This window comes from Trachemys scripta, chromosome 6 (assembly GCF_013100865.1).
Source record: "Trachemys scripta elegans isolate TJP31775 chromosome 6, CAS_Tse_1.0, whole genome shotgun sequence".
Taxonomy (NCBI): Eukaryota; Metazoa; Chordata; order Testudines; family Emydidae; genus Trachemys; species Trachemys scripta.
In genome coordinates, this window is record NC_048303.1 from 76,691,480 (window position 1) to 76,704,172 (window position 12,693).

A 12,693-nucleotide genomic window follows, 5' to 3' on the forward strand; every position below is an offset into this window, starting at 1 on the left:
CACTTTCAGATAATTGGTCAACTGCAAAACATTTAGAAAAGCCAATTTCTTCTTAAAACTTTGGGACAAATCAAGGCTCCTCTAGGGGCAGCCACGTTAGCTCCCTTTGTAGTCTTAATTTGGCCCTAAGCTTTCAGTTGAAATTAGCTTTTCTAAATGTTTTGCTGGTGACCCGCTATCTGAAAGTGAAAACAATTAATAGATTGTTAGGGGATCTCTGGATGCATTGTGTGTGCACAGGGCAAGAGCAGGCATAATGCAGGAAAAAATAATATGTGATTGGCTAGTTAAAGACTGTTTCACAATGCATATGCAAAGACAAAAAATGCCTTAATTTTGGCATTTTCTAACTTCTGATTGCTTGATTTTGCAACCTTAACATTTTTAAATTTAGATTTTTGTATGTAATTTTCAAATACCATATCCTGTACTTATTACTACATTACATTTCATAAAGACAGTAAGATCCGAGAGTTAACAGTAACTAATCCCTCATGATTTACTTATACCTCAAATGATGAACCAACCAATCAGATACAATTTGGTCATAAATGAGAAGTGGCAGAGAGGGTAAAAACTTACAAGAGCATTTATTTTTGAAGGTTGGGGGCCTGTCTAATGTTAATAGATGTGATTCACATTCATGTGCAACATTAAACTAAATAATCTTTGTTACCCAAATACACGAGACAGTGAGACTATTTGTCAAACAAACATAAAAAACAAAAGTTATTCAGAAAGAGAGGATGTAAAGGCTAAGTTCATTGAGATGAACAATATAGTTCGCATCAAAGCATAACACCACTTTTAATGAGCAACGGGGCTGAAGCCAGCAAGCTGGTTACGGTCAATGAACCATAACCTCTGCTTCTGTGATGTGCAGCCTACACCCAGATATCAGAACATACTCATTATCTCATAATAACTGTAGCTATTCAACCATTTACAATTGGAATTTGTGTTTGATACCCGCACACAAACCCCTTCCTTAGTGGAATTAGAGATTCAGAAATGTCTCTAACTGCAGCAAAAACATCTAAAGGAGAAAAGCCAACCAGGCAAAAGTCCTGAAACAGAGATATTTTAACTCTGTAACTATTTGCAGAATTGCTGAGGCAGAGAGGTTTTAAAGAGCATTTAAGAGCAGCTACAGAGACACTTTCTTATTCAATGTTGTCACACAGCCATAAATACTCTCTGTAGGAGATCCTGACACTGTGATACTATATTTTTATCATGATTTTGTTATTGCAGCTCAAGATCATGACGAAAGCATCACTATACTACGTTAGGATATTCCACCATAAATATGTTGTGGTTTTCTGCGACTGCAACATAGTATTTCATCTCTTACACTTGCTTTCATTTCACACATTTAGTTGCTAGAAGAAGAGTACGTATCTTCACTCTTCATACTCCTGCTACTGAAAGGAAGGAAGGAAAGTGTTTCTCCTTTCAGTCCCTTTTTGCTCCTTCCTGGCTGCCTGTAGGACAGGGTGTCTCCAAGCGGTTCTGATCCATTTGGATATCATTCTTTCCTCTGCCACGTGGTAGACAAGGGAGAGCAAAAGGACCACTTCAGTTATATGGACTCCACTAAAGATGCATCCAGCACTACAACTGCAGGTTGAGTATCACAGATTTAGGGGCAAAACCAGTAACATAATAAAAAGCATCTTTTGCTATACAAGTGATTATTTTTATCCTAGTACATTATGAGACCTCTGCTTGATTGCTGAATGTCAGCATTTATTTATGAATTCCATGAATTACTATAGGTTTGATGATTTTCCTGCTGGTGTTGTAATCCAGGAAGTTGTTCCTTCCTCATTTTGAGCTTCAGAAAAAAGTGGGATGCAAAAAACATTCAATTGCACTTTTCCTGAAATCCCATACATTGGGATGAAAAAGGTATTCTGGTGGGGGTTTATCATGTTGACAAATGCACTATGGTCTTTCTATTTGATTACTAATTTTGCAGGGTGCTGAGAAAATAATATCAGATAATAGACAGAGCAGACAGATGACCAAGGCCCCTTCTTCATGCACATTAGAGATAGGTTATGCAGCTACCAGATTTATGTGGTAAGGCTCTGCATAGCAGAGAGTCCTCCACCCTACTCTCTTCCATTCACAGACATCTCACTGTTCAGTTTGTCACCACAAGCTGGCTCTAAGAGCCTCTCCTTCCAAGGGGAACATGCAACAGCAGCTGACAGAGTTTACAGACTATCAGATCTGGGATGGTGGGTGAGTGTCTGAGAAGTGGGTTGCACTCAACAAACCATTAAAATGAAAACCAAGTAGGTGGAGGAGCTTGCATTATGGCATTCCTAAGCTCTGCCAGAGCTGAGCCTACGCTCTGGTGGAGATAGGAATACCACAGAGCTGGTACACTTCCAGCTGCAGAGTCTCTAATTTAGACAGGAGAGGAGACAGCATGCCTCAGCCCCACAGCAAACTTGCCCTGCCACTATTTTGACAGTCTACAAGAGAGTGTCCCTCACTTGTGGACCTTAGCAGTTCCATAGCTGGAGAAGGTGCCAGTCTTGCTGAGGTCTGCTACTCCATTGGAGTAGGGACTCTGCTCTTGTAGCACCTCTTCCAAAAATCATTGTATTGTCTGCATCTTGGGCCACCTCAGTCACTGCCTGACCATCTCTCTCTTCCAAGCCTTCTGGGTGGTAATTTATGCATCAGCTTTACAAGTGAGAATTCTGCAGCTATCTACATGGCAGCGTAAATGCATGGAGAAAGGGCACTGCCCATGACATGCCTTTTGGCATGCATCTTGTGGCTTTTTATATTATAATTTTTTATACACACATATTTTAATTTCAATTATAATTAGATTTATGTCCGTAAAATACCTACATGAGGCTGTAAGTGCTCTGGCAATTATTATGAATACAATTCATCCAAAAATTAACAAATCCACAGCACTGTACTCCATTCTACATAAAACAAAAACTTGTGTGGTCCCTATAGCCCCTGGGCCAGATTCACTCTGCCAGTGATGGGGGATGCAATCAACATCTTCCTGCTCCCTTGGGGACAACTCACCCAAGGAAGGTCAGATACTGGTGTTGCTGCCTGCCCTCACTCCCACTTGCAGCCAACAGGAACATCTTTAATTCCTGTCATGTGCTCTCTAGGCACCTCTCTGGAAGAGGCTTCAGCCAGGTGAATGGAGTTGTCATATCACCCAGCTGTCTTGGCCACATCCACCACTGCTCAATATTTGGGCAACACTGACTGCCTTTAGGTCAGAGGGGAGGTTGCAGCTGCTTTGTGCCAACACCATTACTGTACCATGTCAGACTTTCAACCATGGGGATCATGATGGCAGATGCCTGAACTCAGACTAGCCCATGAAGATTATGCACTGTTGGTGGCAGCTAACATGAATAGCATCACTCTGCATTCCCTTTGGACAATGGCCTAATCTTGACTGAAACTCACACTAACTGATACAGAGAGGGAACTAAGATGATGTGGAAGTTAATGTAACAGGATTGTTAGGGGAAGTCTTACCTGTTCCTGGGGTTGGACATGGCTCACAAGGCTTGTTCCAGGCTTTGCCAACATTGTACGTGCAGCAGCACATCCTCTTGGTCACGTTGAAGGGCAGTTCATTCTCACAGGAGGTTCCATTGTAGCTTCTATAGCAAAAGCTCTTTCTCATATCTACATGAGAAAACACTCAGAGTTACAAGGTAACTGCAACAGGGAGGCTATCCTCTTAAGGGCTGGAGGACTGGGGCCAGCCAGCCCTGATTACAGAATGAGGTACACCTAGATTGAATCAGGCAATTCCTTATAAAGGGCAGCAGGTGACTGCAATGAAGGGAGAAGTTCAGGAATCTGTGGCAGTCTCTCCAGGAGTAAGGAAAGGCTCCTTCAGGGAAGACCCAAAACTAAGGGAGTTGCCTCAGGCAGGGAGGCTTGGGAGGAGTAAGAGAAACCTTGTCTTGGGTGGGTTTATGAATTGATTTGGTTTGGGATTTTGAGTTTTAGTTTGTTTATATTTATTTGGAATATGCAATCCGGTCAAGCCAAGCCACAGCGTTTTTATCAATGAGGTTCAAGGCATGAAGACCTCCCGGAAATTGAGTCATTGTGCAGTCCTCAACTATTTGGTGTCATGGTTTGTGGCTGTCCACATTCACATAGTGGACTGTATCTAAAATGCCACTGAAATTCTGCTGCAGCACAAATTCCATATCTGGTACGAAGCTGGTTCAGAAGGCTCCATTGCCTTCATGGTAAATCAAACCTAGGTTGACAGTGGGTGGGGTCCAAGAGAAGATAATTATTTGTCACTTTCTCTGCAAACCATGAAGCTTGCTACACAGACTCTACAGTAAATTTATATATATACACACACACACATCCCTCTACCCCTATATAACGCTGTCCTCGAGAGCCAAAAAATCATACCGCGTTATATCGAACTTGCTTTGATCTGCCGGAGTGCACAGCCCCGCCGCCCCAGAGCACTGCTTTACCGCATTATATCCGAATTCGTGTTATATCGGGTCGCGTTATATATATATAAAAAATAAACCCAGTCCCCAAGGAGGGGTATTTTTGACCAAGAAAAAACCTGGGAGAAGTTTTTTTTTTGAACATTCCAAAAGGGGAAAATAAGGCAGGCTGCCTTTGGGTGACCCTAGGCCATGACGGGGTGCACATTGTAGTAACCAACAAAGTAGTTCGGCCAAAAGTCAAATCCTTTCAACTACTGATCTAGCCACTGTGATTCATGAATTCTGACTCAGAGTGACCTTGAGACTGCAAGCAGCATACATTTAAAAAAAACAAAAACAAAACAAAAATTTTTTTCTATAGATTAAATCACCTTAATTAAACTATACTTTGTCTCCCTATTACTTTAGCTGAGTGTATTTGTTCAAGCTGATACAGTTCCGTCTCCATTCGGTCACGGATGTCTTACAAGAGAGAAAAATTTCAAAGAAACTAAAAAAAAAAAAGTAGATGTTCTTAAGACCCATTTCCTAGCAGACTCACCAACTGGAATTCAAATATACATACGAAAAATTATGTGTGAAAATGAAAAGCTCTGACTTCTGTTAGAGAATAGAACACACATAGTCATTTCATATTACTCTTTCATGGCTATCTGATGTGGCAGTTTTGCAATAAAGGTTAGAAAAGGTGATACTGTCTCAAGAGCTTTTAAGCATTGCAGTTGCAATCATTTAAGTTTAATGTTCTGATAAGGTACTTAAAAGAAGCTATACACTTCTAAGATTTCAAAGTCAGCCTTGTTGCAGGGAAGACTTTAAGCAGCCAGATGAGGTCCAAAACAGCTCTGATCAATACAGCATGTCAGGTAAACAAGTTTTACATACCCATGCAATTGTGTCCTCCATTCACCTGCATGTATTCAGGGGGACAGATGCAGGTGTAGTTCCCCAGAGTGTTGTAGCAGGTCCCAGGGCCACAGACACCAGGATGTGCAACACACTCATCAATATCTAGAGAGAACAAATGAAAAAGTACAGTTCACAAAGAGACAAGAGGAACTATCCCAAATAAATAATTATAAGAAATAAGTACATATTAAACTACCCCAACATAGCAAAGAAGAAATATTTACAAAACACAGGGTGCATTGCTCAGCTTTGATTTAAACAGGGTTTTGTGGCAGCAGCTGAAATGTATTATTGTTCTCCTGTATGGTTGATTTCCTCCAATCCCTGAAGCAGAAGACAGCACTTGTCAAGAATTCAAGATTTGCTGAGGCTGAGTCACTTCCTGTCCCATCTACTCCATCAATGATGTGAACCTTAGTATTTAATTTGCCTGCCACTTCCAGAGGCATTTCAGTACCATTTTTTCCATCCCACCCCTCATGTAAGCAATTAACTCCCTACTGTGACCAACCAACCCATGACCCTCTCTTCATTCAAATCCCTCCTTGAGATTCACTTCTACCATGCTGCCTAAAAGGAGAAAGTCAATATCTATTAAAAACACATTTTAGTAATGCACATGCATATGCTGAATAACCATATAATCTTGTTGCTGTGACCCTTGTTCTTCCTCACCCCATCTTTTTCCCTATTGTGTGTTACCCTCCATTATCACATTACAGCTACATTGATATTGTAACCTCAAAGGTATGGGCCTTATCTTTCTTTGTGGTGTGTAACCAGCATAGCATACTCCATAGCTACATCTGAAACAAGAGCTTCCACTACAAACCCAATTTTGTCTTCTCTCTTCACCTAAAGGCAGTGAATATAGGAATGTTGGCCTCAGAATTGGTAGGCTGGTCAGAAGTTGCAGTAGCATTTTTCCTAACAAATTTGAAATGATTTGAAGAAGCGGTAACTAATTTATGACATCCTAAAACAGAGATCATGACAGTTAAAAATCCTTTTAACTTTTTTGAAACTTGGTAGCAAACAATCTGCCCAAAAAAACAAAGATGGGAAGAAATAAAACGTAGTTTACTGAACTTATCTAGCTGAGATCTACTACAAAAGAACAAAGTTTAGTTACTTAAAACTCTCATTTGCCAACTTATTAACATTTAAATATACTAACATCAGAATTGCTCCAATGAGTTTAAAGTATGCCAGCAAATGATTGCGGAGACCCAAGCACTGATTTCAAAACAACAGTAAGTCTCTGTCCCTTTTCCATGCAAAGACAGACCTCAAAATGTAAGCCAATCCTGAGGGAAAATGTTTCTAATACAATTCAAGTTAATCAGACAAATTGTACATAAAGTAAGATACATTTTAAAAGGTTGTCACCAGCTAAACTATTCTTCTAAAATATATTTATTTCCACCAGCGCCAGGCTTGAGATAGAAAGTGGGAGACAATTAAAAGTTTACTGGATTCATATACTCCAGGGAAGAATGTTCCTTGCTATGCTGCCCTCACAAGCCCCAGCTAGCCCACTATTTCCACACCCCGCCACCTCCCATTGTTGACTATCTAAAAAGTGCTCACTTCCTACAGTCCTTGGGAAGTACATTGGAGATGCAAGTGTGGGGTGTGGGAGAAGGAGACTGGAGGGACATTGAAGCAGCAGAGCAGAGGGCAATGTAGAAGGGGGACATGAAGGGTGCTGGCAGAGTGGGGAACACTGAAAGAAAATGAAGGGGAGCATAGGACTAGATTAACACGGGATTATGTGGCAGGGGGGGGGGGGGGCAATAAGGCAATAGAGAACTATTGATATTTCACCCTTCCTATAGACTTAAGAATGTAGTCTGGAGCCCGTTTCTAGGTCTCAATGCCCACCACCTTGAAAACATTGGGACACATGCTGAAGACATCCCATCCCCTTGCAAGCCTTAGACATCTTGTTAAGGCCCTAAAAACTCTCTCAACCTCAGGGTTCCTTCTTAGGCTCACCACATTTGATAAGCATAAATAGGCTTTAATCTGCCTCACAAATCTAAATATCTTAGTTGGGTGAGGAATAACAATCCTGTTTAGACTTGTCAGAATGAATGGGATTCCTAGTATTTGCAGAGGTAGGAGGGGGATTTGGAATGAGGGGGGTAACTACAAAAAGTCACCATGGAGGTGGAGGGCCTGAGATAAGCCACATAAGGCTTCTGGAGGTGAAGTAGGCCAAGAGTTTCTTAAGGTCTAGAGAGGCTGATGGGGCCTGACAAGCTCCCTACACAGCTTGCATGGCTGGGGTTAGGGGAACCTACAATATGCCTCTAAGATTTGTCTAGGTTTGATGCACTAACTCAGAAGGAGTCTTACTCTTGTACACCTCCTAACATCTGCAGGAAAGGGGTTGTCATAACTATAAAGGGAAGGGTAACAGCTGTCCTGTGTACAGTACTATAAAATCCCACCTGGCCAGAGACTCCAAAATCCTTTTCCCTGTAAAGGGTTAAGAAGCTCAGGTAACCTGGCTGGCATCTGACCTAAAGGACCAATAAGGGGACAAGATACTTTCAAATCTTGGGGGGGGGGGGAAGGCTTTTGTTTGTGTTCTTTGTTTTGGGAAGTGTTCGTTCTCGGGACTGAGAGGGACCAGACATCAATCCAGGTTCTCCACATCTTTCTAAACAAGTCTCTCCTATTTCAAACTTGTAAGTAAATAGCCAGGCAAGGCGTGTTAGTTTTCCTTTGTTTTCTCAACTTGTAAATGTACCTTTTACTAGAGTGTTTATCTTTGTTTGCTGTACTTTGAACCTGAGACTAGAGGGGAGTCCTCTAAGCTCTTTAAGTTTGATTACCCTGTAAGGTTAATTTCCATACTGATTTTACAGAGATGATTTTTACCTTTTTTTCTTTAATTAAAAGCTTTCTTTTTAGAACCTGATTGATTTTTCCTTGTTTTAAGATCCAAGGGGTTTGGATCTGTATTCACCAGGAGTTGGTGAAAGGTTTTCTCAGGGCTTCCCAGGGTGGGAATCTAGAATTGGGAAATGGTGGCAGCGGAACCAGAGCTAAGCTGGTAGTTAAGCTTAGAAGTTTTCATGCAGGCCCCTACATTTGTACCCTAAAGTTCAAAGTGGGGATCCAGCCTTGACAGGGGTAATGGATCTAAGGATGAAGAGGAGCAAGGGAGCATCATACAGGGTCTAGATGGGGTAGCAGCAGGCTCTGAGGTGTTTCCAGTTCTTAGATCAACCCTAGCATGAACCCCCCCAAACATTCCAACTTGACAGAAAAACAATGAGGAAACATCACAAGGTGAAGCTTGTGAAGTTGCACACACATTTTCCTTGTTAGTATCAGTACCACAAACATTGCATGTTCGTGTTTACAAACAAGAGAGACAATATATTAGGGAATCATAATAGCTAAGAAGATTACCCTTACACTCTGTAGGGAAAATGAATCTGTAATCGACTACTCTCTATGTATGAAATATTCTGCATCAGGAGAAAACAAACTCTGAAAGACCAAAATATTTTCAAACATGCAAACAAGTGTGTATTGGTGTGGGACAAGGTACTGCAGAATTTCACCTTCACAGATCCGTGTTTCTTCACTGAGGTAGTAGCCTTGTGGACATTCACACTGGAAGCTGCCAAAAGTATTGATGCAGTTTCCACCTTGACAGAGCCCTGGTAACTCCTGGCATTCATCGATATCTGCAAAGAGAGAAAAGGCCATATGCTTACTCTGAAGTGTAAAGAAACAAGAGATCTTAACCATTCCATTGGAATGTTACGTGCTAGTAACTGTTAATCTTCACTGGGTTTTTTCCCTTCTAAATCTGCACTTTATTATCAAAGGGAAGAGGGTTTGTGATTATCCCACATATTCTATAGCACATTTTCAGCAAGATGAACGTAAGGAGTTCAGCTTCCATGATCGTTTATGGGAGTTTGGTATCTAACGCTTCATTCCTGCATGCTGACAGTGCATGGGAAATTCACTGGGACCAGGCTTTCACTCTATGATAGATGTTTGCAGCAACATTAACCTTCCACTGATTAAACCATAATTTTTGTAGGTCATCTCATGCTTTGGGGGGCAAATGTTGAAGGCCTGTTCAATAAATGAGGTGGACAAAATATATGTAAATCTGTTTCACCTATAAAACACCATATTTACTTACTCAAATGGGTTTTGAGTATCCTTATTGAGTAACTGCTCGCACAAACATCAGTTTGAACTTGCCACTCTAGTATTATTGATGTTAATAAGTGGTTTTCCGATGCAATGAATGTGAACACTTCGTCAATGATCCTCCTATTGTGCAAACTTTTGAAAATGTCACCTTTTGTAAAGTAGCAACCATAACAGCCATTATTCAGGATGAACTCACCTTCTAAGATAATAGTGATGGGATTTGGTCTGAATCCCTCACCCCCTGGACACAGAGTATTATATTCCGCTAGGGGGGAAAAAAAGGCTATTACATATTTGTAGAATAAAACACTGGTATTAAGGAATTTTTTTATATAATTTATAATTTCATTGGTATTTTAATGCCATTATTATTTCTTATTTGTATTACAGTAGCACCAAGAAGCCCCAGTCAAAGATCTGGATCCCATTGTGCTACGCGCTGTACAAACATTGTGCACAAACATGGTCCCTGCCCCTTGTCGCTTAACTTTTTTTAACCTAACAGTACCCTGAACTGCAACGACATACACTACAAATAGTCACTGGACTAATCACTGCATAAAGTCAAGAAAGTGCATAGACTTTGCAGGATAGAAGCCTAAGATAACACTGGTAACCATGCACATATGAAGCCTTAACCTGTAAGCTCCTGTAAGGCAGGGACTGTGTCTTCTTGCATAATGCCTAGTATAAAGTGGCTCCCATCTTAACTAGGGCCTAGAAATTATTACTTCTGTACAACAGAGATGAGTATTTGTTAAAATTAGACTGTACAGTATTATAACTTAATAAATAATAAAACAATAATGCTTTGTACTTACATTGCACTATTCATACCTAAAAACTTGAGTGCTTTCAAAGGTAAGTATCATTGGGCAAAATTACTGAGGCACTTTTGAAAATTTTATCCAGTGATGCTCACTTTCATAAAGCACTTGGCGTTTTCTCGATAAGAAGCATGATGTTAAGCACCAACCATTATTACTTGTATTCCTCACCTGCAAAAATGCAGTTAATGGATACAATTTTAAGAGCACCTATGCGTGAAAGTTACTTAGGCATGTTTGAAAATTTTATCCATTATTCCTATTTTTGCAAGGGAAAATGAGGCACAGAAAAGTGAAATGATTTGCCAAAGGTCACCCAGTGAGGGCTTGATTTTGGTCCCATTGACTTCACTGGTGCAGGAACAGGCACTGAGGCAGAGCTGGGAACAAAACTCAGGTCTCTTGATTCTGAGGTCCGTGGCCTATGCATCACCTTTGAGAATAAGATGGAGAGCTTCTTCAACAATAAGACCATTAGAGAATAAGCTTATGAAGTAATTTGCCAGATATTTTCATAGTCTGTTTATGGTCATACACTAAATGATTATAAGTACATTTTCATATTTGCACCTTTTGTAAGAAAATTTTTAAAAAATGCTTACTGCTGTTTACAGGGGGACAAGTCTCACAGGGGATCCCCCAGGCCTTCCCCAAAGAGCAGCAGCATGAGGAGCGACTGACTCCGACGCCGATTTCAGTGTTGCAGGATAGGCTCCCATCCCCTCGGGGTCCATATTTCAGGTAACAATTGCCAACACGATTATCTGCATGTAAAACACATTCAACTATAGTTGCACTTTCCGGCCTAGATGAAGGAACGATCAGACAATCATATTAATACTTGCTACTAGTGGATGGCAGGCCCAGGCTACAGTAGCCTTCTGAGTTACTGGTAAGGTAAAAAAGCTAATGCACATTAATATTCAGGGGTATCAAGAGAAATGACACGGTGAGGGTCAACAAAGCTTCTTCTTCTTAAAGTATTTAGGTGTTTGCATGTCTTCAAAGTTCACAACATATACCGGTATAGCACTTTTACTATTCCCAGTATTTTAATATGGGGAATGGAAAATTTCTTACCATAGTTTTCTTTTTATTAGTCGCTCCTCCCCCTTATGCTCCATGAATGGCAATGATTCTTCCCTGTGGAATTCAGAGGAGGGCCAGTGTTGCTCCTGGGGGCAGGAATACAGGACACAACCTCAAGCCACCAGAAGAGTGCTTCAAACTCTTTAGAAACTCTTCAACAATTGGTTATTGGCAGTAAGACAATAATCTGAAACTGCATTAATTAACTTCAAGGGAATTTTGTGTATTAGTAGTATTCCTTTAGACTTTTAAAAAAAATTGTTACAAACTATAGCTTGGCCGTTAAAATAACTAGGGTTGGTAGAATGAGGAAAGAAACTTTTAACAGAAAGAAAATTATGGTAAGGAATTTTCCATTCTCCTGCGTAGATTCTCCCCTCATTCTTCACTAAGGAGAAATAGCAAGTAGTGAATCAGAGTAGGGAAGGAACTGGCCCATGAAGCACTTTACCACTAAAGGATTACTCTACAGAGAAATAGAAACCCACTTTGTAGAAGTTGGTAAATGCATTGTATGAGGATCACAATGCTGCTCTGCAATTTTTCTCTGATAAGGCCGAGACTCTTCCTCTTTGTGTTACCACTAGAGACCTTGCAGATGGAGTCTTGATTGTCTCATGGAACAGTTTCCCAGATATCTAAATAAATTAATGAATTTTCTGGTTGAGAACTGTCTAGATACCAAAACTGTATCAATCACTCTAACAGACAATTCCTGTTGAATTATGCTTCATTTTCATTAGCGCTTAAAATTTCAATCAGAGATGGTCTCAGCATCTCAGGATGAAGAATGGGCCCATTTCAATTGGTCTAATCTTTTCTCCAGGTGCTTTGGCTGGCATTATCAAGTCCAAAAATTAGTGTGGATCTAGCAGGATGACCAAGGTTCTTTCTTTTCTTATTTTTGGTTTCAGATTACCCTTCACATGAACTGCCTTGCAAAACACAAAATTCTTCTCTGTCAAAGACATTATTTCCATTGCTTCTGAGAAGGACTTTGAATTCTGGTTTATCCCTGGTTTTTGTTCATACACATCAATGGTGGTGCCGTTGAAGAGAACTGGAAAGTGGTATCCTTTGAGGAAATGTGTGGACATTTTCAGCTCAAACTGTGCATTCAAGATGGATGATGCTTTCCTTTTCTTGGTGAGGTCCCATAACTCCTGTTATTTGTCTTCCAGTTACAC

General features: G+C 40.5%; 1 protein-coding gene across 1 annotated transcript in view; it reads right to left on the minus strand.

Annotated features, from left to right (window-relative positions):
- The window catches only part of FBN2 (fibrillin 2), a 254,198-nt gene that overhangs the window by 61,809 nt on the left and 179,696 nt on the right, over positions 1-12,693 (minus strand). The window contains exons 37-41 of the mRNA XM_034773456.1: positions 11,020-11,181; positions 9,787-9,855; positions 8,981-9,106; positions 5,376-5,501; positions 3,535-3,687 (exon numbers count right to left, since the gene is read on the minus strand). Of these exons, the coding sequence (XP_034629347.1) occupies positions 3,535-3,687; positions 5,376-5,501; positions 8,981-9,106; positions 9,787-9,855; positions 11,020-11,181 (636 nt within the window). The remainder of the gene's footprint in view (positions 1-3,534; positions 3,688-5,375; positions 5,502-8,980; positions 9,107-9,786; positions 9,856-11,019; positions 11,182-12,693) is intronic.